The sequence below is a fragment of the Diachasma alloeum genome, unplaced genomic scaffold, assembly GCF_001412515.2.
Source record: "Diachasma alloeum isolate Michigan unplaced genomic scaffold, Dall2.0 Dall_scaffold_00205, whole genome shotgun sequence".
NCBI lineage: Eukaryota > Metazoa > Arthropoda > Insecta > Hymenoptera > Braconidae > Diachasma > Diachasma alloeum.
Window position 1 is genome coordinate 144,202 of NW_021680370.1, and position 21,476 is coordinate 165,677.

The 21,476-nt window shown below is 39.5% G+C and overlaps 2 protein-coding genes across 3 annotated transcripts in view; one reads left to right on the plus strand and one right to left on the minus strand.

Annotated features, from left to right (window-relative positions):
- LOC107036106 (octopamine receptor beta-2R) overlaps positions 1–21,476 on the minus strand; it is a 535,069-nt gene that overhangs the window by 29,127 nt on the left and 484,466 nt on the right. The gene's annotated exons all lie outside the window — the stretch shown is intronic.
- Positions 15,414–16,716, plus strand: LOC107036107 (histone-lysine N-methyltransferase SETD1B-like). Its single transcript, XM_015253848.1, has 2 exons — positions 15,414–16,570; positions 16,658–16,716. The coding sequence occupies exons 1-2, from the start codon at positions 15,425–15,427 to the stop codon at positions 16,661–16,663; spliced, it is 1,152 nt and encodes a 383-aa protein (XP_015109334.1). The 5' UTR covers positions 15,414–15,424; the 3' UTR covers positions 16,664–16,716.

Sequence of the window (21,476 nt, forward strand, 5' to 3'; positions counted from 1 at the left end):
ACCTGGCTGGAAGCGAGGACGTGGACGTCCGACGATCCTGAGAACTGGAGCAAGAGGTAGACCCAAGAAGTCGTACAACCTTGTGAAGAGTATTCCAAGTGAGTCCTCCCAACACTCGAGACATAACTTCAGACCCTCAGCATCTTCAACTCTTGAGCCTAGACGATGCACAACTCGTATATTGACATCGTCGACCAGCGAAACGGATCGTCCCACTACTCGCGCCTCTGTCAGACAACCTGTTTGTCCAGATATCGTCGTCGTGGAGGCTCTGGATGATGATGTCTTTGAGAATGATCCCCAATGTGAAGGTGATGGAGATCATGAGGTGACATTCGCCTTCAATGTCGAGATAGACCTGAAGCGAGCCCTAGAAGGTCAAGATCATGAAGAGTGGAGAGAAGCCATCGCCACCGAAGTCAAGAGTCTAATTCTGAAAGATACCTGGAAGCTGGTGGATCACCCAATCGACCGAAAACTCATTGGTTGCAGATATGTGTTGACCAATAAATACGGTGCAGATGGATACATTGAGAGGAGAAAGGCCAGACTGGTTGCCAGAGGGTTTACTCAGGAAGNTGTGAAGGTGATGGAGATCATGAGGTGACATTCGCCTTCAATGTCGAGATAGACCTGAAGCGAGCCCTAGAAGGTCAAGATCATGAAGAGTGGAGAGAAGCCATCGCCACCGAAGTCAAGAGTCTAATTCTGAAAGACACCTGGAAGCTGGTGGATCACCCAATCGACCGAAAACTCATTGGTTGCAGATATGTGTTGACCAATAAATACGGTGCAGATGGATACATTGAGAGGAGAAAGGCCAGACTGGTTGCCAGAGGGTTTACTCAGGAAGCTGGTGTTGACTATGATGGAACTTTCGCCCCAGTGGTTAGACTCGAGACNCCCAAATATTGTTGTCAATTGAATAGACCTTCTGTCGTAACTATTATTATCATATTCAGGGAGATTCCTGATTGTACTTCCATTATTTTTATTAATTACAATCATTGTGCTTGAATGAGACATTCCATTCAGGAATTGAAACCTTTTTTAATTATTACTCCGCGTGAAAGGGAAATTCTCACCCTCATTAATACTTTGAATTCTTCAACTTCAAAAGTAAAAATTTCCAATAATTATTGATTGTTGATCAATCAATTCAATTGATTTTGTAAAATCTCATTCGAGGTTAGAGTCAAGTCCTCAATGATTAAATTTGTTCATCATTCTGACATTAAACTCAGAGAATAGATGAGAGGACACAAAATTAATGATTAATATATATTTTTTCCGATAATGAATGAAATAGTATATTTCCTAACGAGTGCAAGAGTGTATATTTTTCATCACAATGTGCCGAAAAGATCACTTTTCGTCACAGCGTGATGAAAATAAAATTTTGAATGGAATGATGCAATCAAATTTGAATTATTAAATATCATTGTCATCAGAATTTGTAAAATCAGAGGAAAATTTTATTGGATTAAAAGTTAAAAATCCATGTTAAGCAAAAATCTGTCATTCTTTTTATTTCTGGATTACCTAAAAGCACTCACCATTCCCAGCTATTATCTTAACGGTGTAACGTGACATTTTCGTATGGGGGTCAAAATGCCTGTTACCTTCGCCCTGCTTCCCCTTCACCCAGTTAAACTAAAAATGCAAAAAAAATCTATGGGCGCCAGGTAATTTTGAGCCGGAATTACCGAACTAGGGGAATCTACAAAATCAATTCTAATTAATTCCAAAAACCTAGAAAATTTACTCAAAAAGGAGAAAACTAGATTTCTGGGGAAAGGTAACGGTCCTTGGTTCGCTCAGTGTGGTAGGTTGTGGAGAGAGGGGTGAGTTTCAGATGGAGACGGGTATTGGGTGGTCAAAACTGCAAAAAAAGAAGAAATCGACATTGTCCTTACGTGTTTCACTATTGAAATTTGAAAAATTATTAATTCACATGATTTTCTCTTCGCATTGATCTCACCAAAAAAAAGGTTTATAACAATAACGGATTAAATAACAAATACTGACTTGGAAATAATAATTTAAAACTTACTATACAGGGTGTTTCTAAATGATCCAATTACCTCTCGTCCAGCGATAGATTCGAGACTCCTGAATACGGGAAAAATGCGAAAAAAATGATTAATTAACTAGTTTTTAAATTATTAGCGTTTAAGATGGACCAATTGGGAGCGCGTATTTTGCTGCGACGGAGTGGTTAGAGAGGGGAGTAGAGCATATGACAACAGCGCATCTAGTTATGGAGAGGCTAGTGACGTGAAGGCAGTTGTGGTATTGTCAATATTACTAGACGATGGAGGGATGTTTTCATGTATCCTCAATCAGTGATTGAGTCATTGGTTAGGCAGTATGCAGATTGGAATGACACCGAATTTTGAATAGTTTTTTGAACCCGAAAAAATTAGAATCGAATGTGAATCCCCGGCTGATGAATCCAATGCATCCAATGCGCTATTAATAATAATGAATTGATGTTTGAGTTGAAAATTAATTAGAGGCAAAAGTCCAGATCAACTCTTGACGATAGGACTCGAAATAATGGTCACAAAATAAGGGTCAGGATGAGTGTCATGATAAGGGTAGGCATGGGAGTCAAAGTAAGAGTAGCAATGAGGGCCAAATTATGGGTCCCAATAAGGGTCAGAATGAGCGTATGGGGGCCGAAATAAGGGTCGGTATGAGGGCCACAATGAGAGTGGGTATAAGGGCCAAAATAGGGGTTTGAATAAGGGCCAAAATGAGGGTCAAAATAAAGGACAAAATAGGGGTCGATATGAGGGCCAAAATGAGTGCTGAAATAAGGGCCAAAGTGAGAGTCAAAAGGTGAGAGTGAGGGCCAAAATGGGGGCCGGAATAAAGATCAGTATAAGAGCCAAAATAAAGGCCGGAAGAAGGATGAAAATGAGGGTCGGAATTAGGGCCAAAATGGGTGTCGAAATTAGGGCCAAAATGGATGTCGGTATAAGGGCGAAAATAACGGTCGGTATAAGGGCCAAAGAAGGGGGGGGTATAAGAGTCAAAATAAGGGCCAAAATAGGGATTGGTATGAGGGCCAAAATGAGTGTTGAAGTAAGGGCTAAAATCAGTGTCATTATGAGGGCCAAAATGAGGGGCAGAATAAAGGTCAGAATAAGAGCCAAACTGAGAATCAGAATAAGTGTCAGGATAAGGGCCACAATAAGGGCTCGTATGAGGGCCAAAATGAGGGGCAGAATAAAGGTCAGAATAAGAGCCAAACTGAGAATCAGAATAAGTGTCAGGATAAGGGCCACAATAAGGGCTCGTATGAGGGCCAAAATGAGGGGCAGAATAAAGGTCAGAATAAGAGCCAAACTGAGAATCAGAATAAGTGTCAGGATAAGGGCCACAATAAGGGCTCGTATGAGGGCCAAAATGAGGGGCAGAATAAAGGTCAGAATAAGAGCCAAACTGAGAATCAGAATAAGTGTCAGGATAAGGGCCACAATAAGGGTCAAAATCGGGGTCAGAATAAGGGTTGGAATAAGGGTCTGTATGAGGGCCAAACTGGAGGTCGGTATAAGGGCCAAAATAGGGGTCAAAATAAGTGCCAAAATAAGGGTCACAATATGAGCCAAAATAGGGGTCAAAATAGGGGTTGAAATAAGTGCCAAAATGAGGGTCACTATGAGGGCCTGAATAAGCATCAGATTAAGCGCCAAAATAAGGGTTGGAATAAGGGTCTGTATGAGGGCCAAAATAGGGGTCGTTATAAGGGCCAAAACGAGGGTCAGAATAGGGGTCTAAATAGGGGTCGGTATAAGGGCCAAAATTATAGTCAGAATAGGGGCCAAAATAGGGATCAGAATAAGGGCCAATGAAAGATTGAAATAGGGGTCTGTATGAGGGTCAAAATGGGCGTTGGTATGAGGGCGAAAATGAGGGTCAGAATAGGGGTCTAAATAGGGGTCGGTATAAGGGCCAAAATTATAGTCAGAATAGGGGCCAAAATAGGGATCAGAATAAGGGCCAATGAAAGATTGAAATAAGGGTCTGTATGAGGGTCAAAATGGGCGTTGGTATGAGGGCGAAAATGAGGGTCAGAATAGGGGTCTAAATAGGGGTCGGTATAAGGGCCAAAATTATAGTCAGAATAGGGGCCAAAATAGGGATCAGAATAAGGGCCAATGAAGGATTGAAATTAGGGTCTGTATGAGGGTCAAAATACGTGTTGCAATGAGGGCCAAAGTGAGATCTGAATAAGGGCAAAAATCAGAGTCAGAATAAGGGTTGGTATAAGGGCCAAAATGAGTGTCGGAATGAGGGTCAAAATGAGAGTCGTAATAAGGGCCAAAATGAAGGTCAAAATAAGGATAGGAATAAGAATCAAAATGGGGGTTGGAATAAGGGCCAAAATAAGCATTGGAATACGGCCCAAAATTAGAGTCAAAATAAGCGCCAGAAAAAGGGTCGGTATAAGAGCCAAAATAAGTGTCGACATAAAGACTAAAGTAAGAGTTTGAATAAATGAAAAAATTGGGGCCAAAAGAAGAGTCGCTATGAGGGTCAGAATGAGGGCCAGTATAAGGGTCAGAAAGGAGGAGATATCATTCGTCGTTCTGGTTTCTTAATACTCCTATGCAAGTGAGTGAAATTTTTTTTCTCGCTTCGCTCCGTTCAATCGCGGTTTTCGTGCCCAGCAGTGAGGAAAAATTACATTCACCACACGGTCCAGAACGTATTTTTTTACGAATGTGGGTTTATAGTTCGAGCCGAAGGCGTATAATGACATTCATCAGAAAATACTTTATGGGCCTTATGATGAAAATTCCTACTTCATTCCATTCATTCCATAATCTTCTCTAAAAAGATTGGTCAAGAACTGGCGGCAGGTCACAAAGTCTGTGAGATCGGCTGGTCTATGGGGTTACTTCGTAATTTATTCATGCGTTAATTATGGTACTGAGATGAATAACGGCAATAGGGTAAGTGATGATAATTAATATTATCTCCCATTTATTAGCGACATAATTACCACAAATACCATATTTATCGCTGGATATTTGTTTAAAAGCAGCAATGTTCATTGAGATTATGTCCATTATTAGAATACACAACGAAGTCAATTCTTGCAATATTGACTAGAGTGATTGCATATTCTCATTTGTTCGGTTGTAATAGCCATCTTCGAGATGAATCCAACCTCATATCACATGGAAAGTATCGATAGTTGAGGAAAAATAACTTAACAAGTCAAGGAATCTTGGAGCGAACCTTTGTCCTATGCTTTTTCTAGATCTTTATGGAGTGAAGAATCGTGGAGTTACCGATGAATTTTTGTTGCTCGCTTGAAGATTAATTTCACGAACGCATACTCAATCATTTAATCGAATTCAGGAGTGATTGAGTGACTGGAGAAGAAAATGAAAAATTCTTAACATTTGAATCAAACAGCCGACTGATTGAATTCACCTACATTAGTTATTCCGTCTCGGTTTTCCATCTTCGATTTTTCAATTCTCATCATCATTGCGTAAGAAAATAGAAGGGACAGTGTAAAAATGAAAATTATCACTCGTAGTTTAAAACTATCAGAAATATGATGTGAAGTAATGAGGACCTCTTCCTCCATCCGAATACTTAACGATGACAGACAAACGCGTAAAGATTTCCTTGAGCACAAATTAATTTTCGATCATTGTTGCACGTTACGAACGAATTTTCAATCAACAAGTGTCACATTTGTGAAGGAATAAATTGAAAAAAAAATCATCTTCACTGGGTAATAACTCTAAGAAATTTACCGACCGATATGGCTATTGATTCGGTCAACCTTTAGATGTTTTAAAGGTATAAATTACATAGAAAGCGGGATGCTATATGCAATCCATCAGCTTTCCGAATCTCTGTATGAGGGAAATAATACAACAATTATCAATGCACAAATTAAAAAATTCAGAGGCACTGGGGTATAATCCCAGGCGCAGTAAGATTCCGCGTCTTGAGTTTGCCAGACTGGTGGTCTACCACTTGAGCGACCGGGCCTCTACGTAATAACTCCATTTGGAATTGCCAATAAACCTCTTTTAATATTCACGCCAATTTCCATTCATCTCGAGGAATTGTAATTTTGGAAGAAAACGAAAACCGAGAAAAAACTGATTTGGAAGCCCTGTTTGTTCCCAGAATTTTAAAATCAATGGAATGTCAAATGAATTGTTTCCATAATTTACCAATACATTGTTGAAATGATCATTACACTGCAACAGATCTTTGAAAATTGGAGTGAATCAAATGATGTATCAGTAATCTAACAAACTTCTGCTGAAGAGCAATATTCCCTTTTTCTATTAAATCATCTTTGCGTGTATAAAAAATTTTATCTACAAAAATGAGTAAAAAAATTCGTCTCTTAGATTTATCGATCCAATTGAAACTTTCCTCATGTGGATCTCACACGTTTCATTCAATCAATTTTCAATACTCTATTGACATTACTCCTATGAATATTCCTCGTCGTCAATTTTCAAAGTTTCCTTGAATGTTCTCACAAGAGAAAACACATGCAGTAAACATGTCTTAGAATCATTTCTCTGATGAAATTTGTTAAAAAGAGTGTCATAAAATAGAGCGTCCTCATTAAATTAAGCATTTCATCGATTCATTAGCGAACAATCAAGGAAAAACGCATTGTGACACGCACACGGAAAAATTACAAAAAAAATCACTGTGCTAGCACGATGAAATGGGTTCATTTGGAAGGACCCGGAAAAATTCAGGTGCCAGCACCGAAATTTTGATTGAGCGCTACAGGAACTTTTGTCAGTCTTACCTTGAGAAACTCGTGTATTTTGCACTAAAATTTCTGGTGCAGGCATAGTGATTTTTATGGCATTTTTTAGATTTTCAAATCTGGCGAATTTGCTAGACAATTCTATTCCATTCCTATTCAACTTTCTATTCGTTTTTGGCCGATTCTATTGACGTATTGAATATAAAATTTTCTATAGAAGAAGTCAATAGAATTCAATTTTTCTATACAACTTATTCTTTTAGGATATTTTCCATAGATCATATGAAAAATAATTCCCCCCTGTCCTCAAATTTTCGAAGTTTTTTCTATTCTAGTTCCTTTTTCGTTTAGTCAAGGAAATTCATGGAAAAATTCAGTGAATTCGCCTGATTTTTTTTACCATTTCTTTTTAACTTATATCGAAAATTCCATTGATTTCCCCCAATTGTATTGAAAAATTTTCGAGTTTCCTTGGGTGTTTGTTTCACAATGACAAATTCAATAGGAAATTTTTTATATGGAAAATCTTTACAATTTGATTCTTCCATACAACTTATTCGATTGAGATATTGTCTACGAGAATTACTGACTTTAAATTTCCTAATTTTTTTGTTGAGATTTTTTGATGAAAAGAGAAAAAACGGGTAAAGAATGGTTGGAGAATTCATGTCGAAACATTTCTATAGAAAAATTCTNAAGAATTACTGACTTTAAATTTACTAATTTTTTTTGTTGAAATTTTTTGATGAAAAGAGAAAAAACGGGTAAAGAAAGATGGGAGAATTCATGTCGAAACATTTCTATAGCAAAATTCTTGATGACAAAATCATCTATTGTTTTTGTTATACGAAATAGTTTCTGAACCCTTCTCATAAAAAAACCCGCAGTCAAACTGTAGAATTACTAAATGGAATTGATGAAAAATTCATATAATTTTCAAAAGCAGTTCAATGGGAATCCAATAGGCTGTTCTGGCATATTCGCTTCGTTTCTTCTGTAAATTTTTTCTTAATGTTAAGGGATATTTCTGGAGAGAAATGCGAGAGAACTTTTTCTGTTGGGAATTGTTGAGGCTGCAAAATAGATTTGTTAATATCTCCGAAAAATCCAACTAGTTCCAAAAATGATCAGATTCAGAATTAATCTCCATTGATTTTTTCACTGCAGGAATCGACAGCGAATACGACGATGTGCTAGTGTTCATTCTACTGTGTAAATAGTTATCGTGATACAACTGATTTTTGGAAAAATTGAAAAATTGTAGAAATGATTCAATGGACTGAATTTTTATTAATGGCGATGGATAGGGCTTACCAATACCGAGATGAGACACGAAAAACGAAACGATAGATATGAAAATCTACTCGAGAACGAGAGAAACGAGAGGCGAGACGAGAAACGAAAGAAGAAATTCATTTTCATTCGACATTATTTCCTCGCAGCCTAGTGTCGAAATGTACCAAATTTCGGACTTTCTGGATAATAACAGGTTCATATAAAATAAAAAATCCAAAACTTAAATTTGAACGATTACAATGCTTCCATTCGGAAAGAAAAATGTAAAGAATCTCATAATGTCACATTTCATCGGGAACCGTTAAGACCTGCAATACGTTGAGATTTCTTGACTCCTTCATTTTTGTCAAAAGCTATTGAACAAAGCAGGAGAGAGCAATGCCATTGGGGTCTTCATCTCCATAAGAGCCCCCCGAACTCCCCTGAGGAGGATGACATTCCTTTTTGGGACACACTGTATGTGAAAGGGAGCAATTTGATTCTGACCCCAAGTTTCTACAATTCAGACACTCCTTTCTGCCCATTATTCTGATCCTTAACTGACCCTTATTATGCCTCTCATTTTGGCCCGTATTTGGACACTCATTTTGGCCCTTATACCAACGCCCATTTTGACCCTCATACAAACCCTTATTTTTGTCTTTATTGCAGCCCCTATTTTGACCCTAATTTTGATCCTTATACCGACGTTAATCGTAGCTCCGATTTCAACTTCAATTTTGGGCCTTATTCCGGCCCTCATGTTGACCCTTATTCCGTCACTCATTTTGGCCCTGATACTGACCCCCATTTTAGCCCTCCTACCCACCCTTATGTTGATCCTTTTACCGACCCCTACTTTAACCCTGATACCGAACCCCATTTTGGCCCTTATTCTGACCGCCATTTTGGCCCCTATTCTGACTATAATTTTGGTCCATATACCGACCCCTATTTTGACTCTTATTCTGACCCTCATTTTCGCCCTCATACCAACGCCCATTTTGACCCTCATACAGACCGTTATTTCAACCCTTCATTGGCTCTTATTCTGATCCATTTTGGCCCCTATTCTGACTATAATTTTGGCCCTTATACCGATCCCTACTTTGACCCCTATTCTGACCCTCATTTTGGCCCTTATAACAACCCCTATTTTGGCCCCTATTTTGGCCCATATGCTGGCCCTTATTTTGGCCCATATTTTGACCCATATTTTGGCCCTTATACCGATCTCCATTTTGGCCCTCATACAGACCCTTATTCCAACCCTTATTCTGACCCCAATTTTGACCCTTATTCTGGCCCTTAAACCGACCCCCTTTTTAGCCCTCATACTGACCCTTATTTTGGCCCTCATTATAACCCTCATTTTGGCTCTTATATGAGCCCTTATTGTGGCCCTTATTGTGGCCCTTATTCTGACCCTTATTCTGATTCTCACTTTGGCTCTTATTCTGACCTTTATTCTGACCTTTATTCTGCCCCTCATAATGACACTGATTTTGGCCCTTACTTCAACACTCATTTTGGCCCTCATACCAATCCCTATTTTGCCCCTTATTTTGACTCTTAAACCCCCCCTTCTTTGGCCTTTATACCGACCCTTATTTTCGCCCTTATACCGACATCCATTTTGGCCCTAATTTCGACACCCATTTTGGCCCTCATTCCGACCTTCATTTTCATCCTTCTTCCGGCCCTTATTTTGGCTCTTATACTGATCTTTATTCCGGCCCCCATTTTGGCCCTCACTCTCACCTTTTGACTCTCACTTTGGCCCTTATTTCAACACTCATTTTGGCCCTCATATCGACTCCTATTTTGTCCTTTATTTTGACCCCCATTTTGGCCCTTATTCAAACCCCTATTTTGGTCCTTATACCCACTCTCATTTTGGCTCTCATACCGACCCTTATTTCGGCCCCCATACTGACGCTCATTCTGACCCTTATTGGGACCCATAATCTGGCCCTCATTGCTGCTCTTACTTCGACTCCCATGCCTACCCTTATCATGACACGCATTCTGACCCTTATTCTGTGACCATTATTCGAGTCCTATCATCAAGAGTTGCCCTGGACTTTTGCCTCTAATTAATTTTCAACTCAAACATCAATTCATTATTATTTATTGCGCATTGGATGCATTGGATTTATCAGCCGGGGATTCACATTCGATCCTCATTTTTTCGGGTTCAAAAAACCATTCAAAATTCGGTGTCATTCCAATCTGCATACTGCCTAACCAATGACTCAATCACTGATTGAGGATACATGAAATCATCCCTCCGTCGTCTAGTAATATTGACAATACCACAACTGCCTTCACGTCACTAGCCTCTCCATAACTAGATGCGCTGTTGTCATATGCTCTACTCCCCTCTCTAACCACTCCGTCGCAGCAAAATACGCGCTTCCCATTGGTCCATCTTAAACGCTAATAATTTAAAAACTAGTTAATTAATCATTTTTTTCGCATTTTTCCCGTATTCAGGAGTCTCGAATCTATCGCTGGACGAGAGGTAATTGGATCATTTAGAAACACCCTGTATAGTCTGAAAGTAATAATTCGATTAACTCGACCGTAGGTGAGGTCATCAAATCCCTCACAATAATATAAAAAAAAATTATCGATTAATCCCGAAATACTCGAGAATGTCGAGAAATGAAGGGAAGGTATGCGAATCCCTGTGAGAGTGAGAGAGCGAGAGAATGAACTCACCAGTGCACGCATAGTGTACGGCGGACGGAAATAAAAATTAGCTAAAACTCAACTCGCCGTAGCGGAAAATCGGTAGAGGCAATTTTCAAAAACTCAAAGCCAATTTGCTCGGGAAGGTCTAGCGAAGCCCATGAAACCAAAATTATAATTTTGGGATCATTAGGAACCCCTCCGGATTAATTTACCTCCGGAGGGAATTTTAAACGACGCAACACTTACGGGAAGCGAGAGCCACCACTCGTCGTCGCGTCAGCGGGGGCCGTGAGGGGAAAACTCTACGCAATTTTTATGTAGGATAGACTAGCGATACTCCTTGCCATAGGAACGGCGGAGACGGAAATAGCCCACGTCGGAAATCGTCAGATTTCGACTCGGAAAAGACACAGGAATTCCAATCCTGGACGAACACACTCGCTGAACCCCAAAATTATCTCAAAAGATGATAGGGATAAACCGGAATAAAAACAGCAAAACCGGATACGGGATAATGCCCAAAAAAATGCCAAATTCGGACCAACAAGTATGAATAAAGGGGGGTGATCAAACACTGCACGTGGCTGAGGGCCACGCGAGGGATACCGCCATGAAGGGGAAACGACGCCATTCGAAAATGACTCGAAATTAGGGGGAAAAATACCAGAAAACTCACTGTTTTTTATGTTTCACGGTCCTTTTTCCTTTTCGGACCATTCTGGATTCTTGCAGCTACAGAATAATCCCACAATAATCCAGATTGCGCAGTTGCGTAGTATGGGCACATAGAAGTTCACACGCGACTACTTATTGAAGACGGTCAACGCGGAGCTGATTTCGGAAGTCAGTGCTTCGGCACACCGGACCCTCGGGATTTCCGACCAACCACGCTGCACTCTGATGGGTGGAGACGTTTTCTCCTCAGAGGTGTAAGCCTCGAGGGAGCCACCGAATAAATTCGAGGATTTTCGAATGCGTAAATTCAAATAAAATCAAATTAATTCCTACAAATTATTTTTAGAGCGGATGGAGGCTCGATCGATCCTGAAAGTTTAAGATGCGTCTCATGGATCAAATCTCCGGGATTTTCGAGGCAAAATTAATAATTAATTACGGATAGTTATTTCACAAAAAAATAGAATAAACGTTTCCCCCCGAAACTCTAAGGCAACCTGGCAATTCACCGGGATTAAGGGTTGCGCTTACCCCAAGTGACCTTCTAACAAAACTCAAAAAAGGACCCATTTTACCCCATAATATCCAACTAAAATTCTGGAGCGCTAATATTTCAATTAATCCTATGTGATTTCCGCGGGAGTTATAAAAGGGTTATTCCCACAAAACACCGGATGACTCTAAATATGGCCCTTCTTCTCGATCAAATTATGGGCCTTCAAAAATTATTTATCGATCATGAACTAATCAAAAATTACCACACCGAAGTGGGAAAATACTAAACTGAAAATGCTCCATCAGAATGGGAAAACGAAACTCAAAAATTCTCCATCAGAATGGGGAAAACTAAACTCAAAAATTCTCCATCGGAATGGGAAAACTAAACTCAAAAATTCTCCATCGGAATAGGAAAACTTATACTCAAAACTCCACCGGAGTGGGAAAACATAAATCTCTCTCTCTCACCCTACTTAATTGGTCACGGATAGACTTTTCCTGTCGTGAGGGTAGTTGTGTTCATGTCTCGGTGGTGTTCCTAACGGACATCCCCACATGTTTGTTACAACGGATAGGCTAAAATAGGTCAATTCAATACTCCTATTTCCGGATTTATCAAGGGTAAGTCTATGAAATCATGACGTAACAGCTGCAAGTTTAGTCCTTTTTGCTTACGAATAGAACCTTTGAAATCATTGGATTTTCACATTTTCTAATTTTGCTCGAAAACGATGCAGAATGATCTGAAACGTAAAAATACGAAGTTTGGACACCGTGTGTGTCTGTGCCCACCGTCATCTCGTGTTCATTTTTTCGTAAATTAAACTAATAGAGGGCTAAAACAGTTCCAAAAAATTTGAAATTTTGTCAGATATTTGGTATTGAATTGGAGTACCTCTGTGCCAAATTTCAGCCCGATCGGTCCATTTGTTTTTTAGAGAAAGCAATTTGTATTTTTATGGTTTTTCGCAAAAATCTCAAAACCTATTGGACCAATTTTGATATTTTTTTTCAAAATGTTCGTCTTGATGTTCTCTATCTGAGTCAATCAAAATATGTGTACCCGTTCACACAAAGTTTTCGAGATATTTCGATTTTTCCGTTTTTCATAAAAAAAAAGGTTGTACGCACTCTGCCCCTCGCAAAAATCGAGATGTCAACTTGAAAATTGGTATTAAGTTATCTCTCATTATTGTAACGACCGGTATTGAATATGAGCTAAATCGGTTGATTAGTTTCTGAGATATTCAATTTTGTGTTTAAATGTATTTGATGTAATGTATCAAAAAATATTCAATCGATTTCAATTTTTTTTTTCAAAATATTCATCTCAATGTTTTCTATCCGAATCAATCAAAATACGTATACCCGTTTATACAGAGTTTTCGAGATATTTAGATTTTTACGTTTTTCATAAAAAGCTTGAAGGCACTCTACCTCTCGCAAAAATCGAGATATCAACTTGAAAATTGATATGAAGTTATCACTTATTATTGTAACGATCGGTATTGAATATGAGCTAAATCGATTCATTAGTTTCGGAGATATTCAATTTTGTGTTTAAATGTGTTTTATGTAATATCTCAAAATGGGCAATTGCATGAACCATTTAAAGGGTATGAGGACATTCTCTAGGATACGATGATAGGCCTCATCCATATTCCATGTTGCAACATCCTCAAAGGATGTATACGATTTCTCACATATCTCAAAATCTATATGATGCGACATTTTGTCTATTAAACACGTAAATCGATAACTTTCACAAATAACTTTTTCAAATGAATGTAATAATCCTGTTTCTTCTGTTCAAACTGAGTGAATAATAATTACGATGTGGTACTATCGAAATTCAATGGTGAACTGACGATGTTTACGAGAGTTTATACAAGCTGATCTCATATGAGGAGAGGGAGGATGGGGTTTCAAAGAATCCAAGTATACCGAACGTGGTGCAGTGATTTTGTCTATATTATCAACGTCGATACTGGCATAGAGGGCACTCTGCTATTGGTGGAGGCGTTGGACTGAGTGGTATTGTACCCAATGAAGACCAATGCGTGCGACAATAGCGTAAACCAGCGATGCTTGGATCTCTCTTCATCATCTCTGGCAATTTCTCCCAAGCTGCATCAACAGTGTCCTTGGCAGCGGTTGCAATGAAGTGTTTGGGGAGATAAGAAATTTCCTGGCTTGTCAGCGAATTCAAATGTTGATTTTCACAAAACTTTTTCAAAGATTTTTCTAGAGACCCAGCTTCATATCTAGCGTACCATTTTTTTAAGCGCACCACATTATCCACCGCACAATAGTAGTGGACAGGACTTCCATCATAAAGGCTATGATGATATGTACACTTTTTTTCCTCCTTCAGGTAATTCAGAACTGGACAACCAAGATCGTTCAAATCGTCAACTGGTATATCTCTCTTGAAGATCCGATCCACCCACTTCTTCTTCTCAGCACCTTGGACGTAGATGTGTGGGACATACTCCACCATACGATTGACAAAATCACTTAATCCCTGGTACTCAATATCGCCGGGAGTTTCCCAGTGCAGCCCGTGATGATGACGTGACAACCACTGATTTGTTTCCTTATATTTAGGTAGCAAATCATCCCATTTGCGAGGTGGGTCCACCAGAGCCCAGTCATGGAGAAAATTTCCATGTTCATTAACTTCCAATGCAGATATTGCGAATTCTTTCACAATGAACTGATTTCCAATATCTTTAAAACCCTCAATATCAATAACTACCGCCATAGTGCTGTTGTTCAGATGCGAAACTGACTGAGATCACCCCTCTATCTTCATGTCTTTATGCGTTGTCATTTAGCATCATGGCGGATCGGTTGAAATTAGCCCTCTCCACACGTTTCTGCTGGAGGGGTAGATGAAGCGTTGTCTCGAGACAGTCACGTTTTTACAATATTAATTTAATAATTTTTGTTATTGTCTGGCCAACTCGCAATGATGAAGTCTGTCAGACGGAATTCGAAGAAAAAAAAAACTTTTTAAACATCACAGAGGGGGAATACCTCTCTTGCGAGCGCAAACCGTTGTCGATTTTTCCGCGAAGAATTTTTCAGTTGACTTTCTTAGAAATATAATGATGCAATCGGCGGCACCCCTGTGGAATGATCTCAGAGGGCGCAAGCTACACCCCAACATGAAAGAGTCACGTTTTCATAATATTAATTCAATATCCGTTATGGTGGAATGATTACATTCCATAGTGTGTCTGGTTAGCATTTCTACTGGTCCATGGTACGATGACCGTTGGACAAAATGACGGTTAAACAAAATGGCGGTTGTGGTGGGGGTATGCCAAAAGCGATCTCTGACGTATGAGATCTGGTGGCTTTATAAGCAGCCCCCCAGACCCACTGTTCGGTACATTCCGATTCAACGAGCTAAGGTGCATAGTGCTCTTCTTTTGTGTGATGTCTGATCACGAAATAATTTCAACTTTAGAAATCGTTACAGTTCGTCAATTCATTCAAAATATGAAATTCACCGAGAGATTTAAGAGAAATGTGGAGAACGAGACCATCGAATCAATTCTCTCTGCAGAGTCAGATGACTCTGACAACGAGAGCTCCACTGATGGTGAGTTGGTAGTTGGGCTGATAGACCTTTCCGGAACATCTTCGTCTGAAGTGAATAGTGAGACAGGTGATACAACTACTTGGGATTCAGTTTTCAATGAAATACTTGTTCCACAATCATCTGGAAGTGGTGGTGGGACAGCGGCTTCGGACACATCTGAGTCACCAATGGAGCCTGACTCAACAATTGATATGGAAGAAGTGCACGATCCAATGGTCATTCCGGAGGATCCACAGAATACCGCTGAGGTGGCTATCACGATCCCCGAGTCACCTGAGAGCCTTGAGTCAGTAGAGGGAGGTTTGGATGTACCTCCCGAGGTAGCAGAGCAGGATGATTCAGCTGTTCCTATGATTCACGATCCAATAGAGGAGAGTCCAATCATGTCTGGTGTTTCAGACTCTCCAGAGAGCCCAGAGCCAGCTGAGAGAGGACCAACTCTGCCTATTATTCCAGACTCACCGGAGAGCCCGGAGCCAGCAGAGAAAGGCCCAGCAGTGCCTACTATCCCGGACTCGTCAGAGAGTCCAGAGCCAGCAGAGAAGGGTTCACTTGATATCTCAAACCCTCCAGAGGTTGACACGCTGGAGAAAAACTCACCCATCATTCCAGAGAGCTCTGAGTCAGTGGAAAAAGACTCACCTGTCATCCCAGAGATACTCGAGAACTCAGAATCTGGAGAAACATCAGAGACTCTTGCACCGGGAGTGGAACCAGTTGTGATTCCAGAGGATCCTGGGACTGCACAACCAGGCTCAGCTCCAAAGTGCACTACAGGATCGGATGATGACTCAGACGATGATGATGAACTGGTGAAAATTTTCGTGCCTAAAGAATGGGGTGAGGAGCTGTCTGAGAAGGCATTGAAGAAAAAGCTGAGAGGAGTTATCAACAGACATTTCAAAGTTGGTGGCACTTTCGTCACGATTGGTGATGTACGAGCTAAATTATGGTTTTGTCCTCACGGCCACGTCTACTTTCGTCCAATGAGCCATTTCAAGTTTCCTGAGAGATTGCCTGCCAACATCGAAATTCGTCACAAGGTAAATTTCTGATAATCATCACCAAAATCAATGGACTCAATGAAGAAAATGTATTAATAAATTGTTTTTCTCATTTATCTGTTCCAGTTGTAAACGATTCTGACATTCCAAGAGGGGAAAAAAAAACTGCTTTTGCTGTATGACGAGAAGATGGGACAATTGCTTATGCTACGAGAAAACATTTTTTCATGATGTTTAATTATTTTTCCATAATAATAATCCCACATTACGAGTATAAAACTCATTTTATATTATGTGCGCGAGTGTGAATTATCATTTATTTTTTCATTATTATTCGAAATTAACAATATCTTTCTCGATGTATTGAATAAAAACAAAAAAATTGAATTGAGTATCCTCATGGTTATTATCCAGCATCTCCACAATCCTCCTTTGTCCCAAAACGTAAACACTCGAGTGTAGGCGCCAGACGCACCAGACAACTGCGAGAGGAGGGAAGTGGGAAGTGGGAAGTGTGTGTGGAGCGCGTAACGCTGCTCTTCTTCATTACGTCTCCGGTCGTCTGAGATACAGTCCGATTGTGTGTTAGCAAAAGTTTAAAGTCGATGTAAGTATTAGATATTGAAAGTGGTTGTTCAAAAGTGCAGTGTAGTTTGTGATTGCTCAGTGTACATAGTGTGTGTACTAATTATTGTACTGTTTTTTTTTAATAGTGAAAATACAGAATTATCCCTTCCTAGACCCAGATCTCAGGGGTGAGGTTGTGGATGAGGATTATGCGATGGAGGACTGGTGGTTGGGGAAGGTGGATGAGTGCTGGAGTAAATTCCAGCACTGTTATGGTTTGATTGCTCATCTTGAGGTACCCATGCATCTCCTCTACAAATTCATGGGGTACCTCGGAGATTTTTATTTCGTCAGCAAAGTAAGTACCGAATGAAAAAAGAGTAGAATAATTCATTTTGTAATTACAAGTGAGAGAGATAATTAATATATAACTTTTTTTTTTTTCTCTGTAGTTGGGCGATCTTCACCAGGAATTGAGGAATTACCTCAATTTCCTCCTTCTCGTGGATCGTGAGGAAGAGGCACGAGAGATGCTGTCATATGTGAGACCCCTGGTCTCTGCAGCATGGCTCGTACTGGAGGATCAAGGCCATCGCATTGAATAAAGTGAGTAAACATTATTCTCTCTCTTTACTTCTCTCTCATCTCTTTATCTCCCTCACTAATTCCAATGTTATTTTTTTCTTGTGTTTCAGATGCTGTCAACTCTCGGATCGTGCACCATTCTTTTTTATTCTTTAGTTTTTTATATTTTTATATATTTTCATCATTTTTTTCATATTCTTTATTTTTTTTTACATTTTATGTATTTTTATCTTCTTCAATTTATTATATTTTTTCTTAAAGAAATGTTTTTCTTAAATATATTTAAAAGAAAAAAACACAAATTCTGAGTTGTTGTTCATTTATTTTACCAGCGTCATCTTTTCAGATTATTATTATTATTACATTGGTTCAACAGTTTGACAAATATCAGTAAGTATTTACGAAAAAATTTTAGATGTCGATCCAACTAAAGAGGCATGGGTTGTAGGGTCCTTCCAGAAAGGTGATTTTCAGACGTGTGGAGGCAGCAGCCATGCGAAACATTTCCAGTTTCGGTAGATCCAGCATGAAGATGTCAGACACTCGCTTTGGTAGGTAAACGATGCACTCATCGTTCAACACAACTGTCACTTTGTTGCCAAACTTCGTAGGGATGATCTTCAAATCCGTCACTGGATACACCTGGCCGAGAGTTAGCTCTGCTCGACGTTTGGTAGGCAGGAAATCCCCCATAGTTGCAATTTTATTGATCTCATCGAGATTCGTAGCTTGGTTCGTCTCCATTTTGACTGTTCTCTCTCTGCTGTTTTCACTGGATGTTGTTGGACAATTGTATGGTCACCGTTACAGGCAATCGACTGGATAAACACTGATTGCACTGATGGTACTTATAGTCTTTCGATTAGGAGAGGGGCGGATGCGATTATTGGCTATTATTTCAACGGTCATAAGATTCTTGGGGGGAGTGGGGTAACATGCAACGTATCTCTCAACGGAAAAATTACTCTCAGAATCTCAACCGTCAGATAATTCTTGAGAATTCCATCCAACGTATTTCTCAACGGACAAATTGATCGCAGAATCCCAACCGTCGATAATTCCTGAGAAATTCAGTAGGTATTTAAGATTTAAATAAACACAATCGTTGCTATAAATGGATGTGCATTTCCATTGAGTTCGCTAGTGTAATTCCAAGATGGAACGTAACATCATCCCCTGTGCTAGAATAATTGAAATTCTGGAACATGCTTACCAGAATGCACTCTCTCAAGACATAGACAAATGGATTAATCGGTGTATCCGCTATATTCAACTTTATACAAAAACTCTCACCAAAACTAATCTCTCTGTTGGTGAGAAAAATCAAATTCTATCGACAATCGCACGAATCCAAGGATACCAGGAGAGTTTCAGGAATAGACAACGTCGAGGAGGTCGAGTGCAGGTGCCATCAGGTAGCAGAGAAGAAACACTCACAGATCGAGTACGCTGGAGGGATGGCCCCTTAGCCTTCCAAGGTCGCATACGCACTGGTACTGTGATTAATCTACAAAACAAGGATCCAGCTGCCTTTCTGAGTGATGCCAAAGAGTTAAGAATTGTGCGTTTGAAAAATGTTCTCGAGACTAATGGGAATATGAAAGTGAACAGTATATTAGCTGGTAAATTTCAAATAAAAAAGGAAGAGGTCATTACCAACGAAATAAAACATTTTAATACGAAGAATGCAATTATTCTACCAGCTACAGACCTGGGGGCATGGTTTGATGAGAATGTGATTGAACCACTGCTTATAAAAATCGAGGATTTCCAAGAACGTGATTCAGGGTGGGAATTGATCGAAGTGCTAAATTTAATGATTAATATCAATCGCTATAGTCCACTCGCTGCAGGTTTATCGACTTACACAGAGCTACCGTCTCATATAGAGGCTAAAAAAGCCGTTGTGAATATAAGAAATTCAGATAAATTCTGTTTCTTGTGGTCAGTTATTGCGGCTCTTCATCCAGCGAAGAGAAATGACCTCTTCCTTTTTTATTTGAAATTTACCAGCTAATATACTGTTCACTTTCATATTCCCATTAGTCTCGAGAACATTTTTCAAACGCACAATTGTTAACTCTTTGGCATCACTCAGAAAGGCAGCTGGATCCTTGTTTTGTAGATTAATCACAGTACCAGTGCGTATGCGACCTTGGAAGGCTAAGGNCCCACATTAGGCAAGTGCAACTCTACCCCAAAGCCTGAAGAGACTTGATTACAGGGGTATTAATTTCCTCATCTCTTTAAGTGATGTTCTTAAATTTGAGAAGAGAAAAGATTTATCAATCAATATTTATGGTCTTGAAAGTGGAGTGAACGCTGAGACGGAGATAGTACCGTTTTATCTCAGCAAAATGGAATTAGAAATACCTACAATTCATTTATTACTTTTTTGTACGAGTGTGCATTTGCCAGTCAATGTACAGCCAGTTTATCACTTCGCGTGGATTAGTGATCTTTCAAGACTTGTTAGTGCGCAAATTTCAAATCGCGATCACCGTACATGGCTCTGTGATCGGTGCTTGTGTCATTTTCGGGAGAAAAAAAGTTATAAGGATCACAAACAAGACTGCTTTCTTATCAACAAATGTAAAATGATACTACCGTTGAAGGAGAATAAAATCTTGAAATTTCGAAATCATAAATTCAAGGAACCAGTGCCATTCGTTATTTACGCTAATCTGGAGTGTATTTTACAACCGATTGATGATTATGATGATGATGATAACAGATTGTACCAGAAACACATCCCTCACAGTGTCGCTTTCTACTTACAGTGTTCCTTCAATAATAACCTATCTCTCTTTAAAATCAAACGTGGCGCGGATTGTATCATGTGGTTCATGAATGAATTAAAGAAAATGGGAGAGATGGTAAATGATATATTGAAGACTATTGTACCAATGGAACCACTTACCGACGAAATATCGCGAGACTTTGCAACTGCTCGAGTGTGTCATATATGTGAGAAGCCTTTCAGTTCAACAGATATAAAACATCGAGACCATTGTCACTTCACAGGCAGGTATCGTGGAGCGGCGCATGCTGGTTGCAATATAAATTACAAAAATTCACAAGATATCCCCATAATTTTTCATAATCTCTCAGGCTATGATGCACATTTTTTGATTAAAGATTTGGTAAAATATTTTGAGGGACCGCTAGCGTTGCTTCCACTAACCAAAGAGAGATATATTTCATTCAGGAAATCTATTCCACAGACGAAAGTTAGCTTGAGATTCATCGATTCGTTCAGGTTTATGGCAAGTAGCTTGGAACAATTGGCATCAGACCTGACTGATGTAGACAAGACTATTACACTGGCTCATTGTGATGATGATGAACAATTCCATTTATTAATGAGGAAGGGTGTATTTCCCTATGAATACTTGGATAGTTGGGATAAATTGGATGATCGAGAACTGCCCTCAAGAGAAGCTTTTTTTTCGGCACTGAACAACCAAACGATTTCAAATGACGATTATGCACATGCGTGTCAAGTTTGGGAGAAATTTGGTCTCTCAACACTTGGTGAATATTCTGATTTGTATCTGAAAACTGATGTGTTACTCCTGGCTGATATTTTTGAGAATTTCCGGAAAAGCTGTTTTTCCGTGTACAAACTAGATCCACTGCATTATTATACAGCACCTGGACTTGCGTTCGATGCGATGTTGAGATGCACTGGTGTGGAGATTGAACTTTTCACAGACGTTGATAAACTCTTATTCATTGAAAAAGGTATCCGAGGAGGAGTAGCTCAGTGCACTAATCGTTATGCTCATGCCAA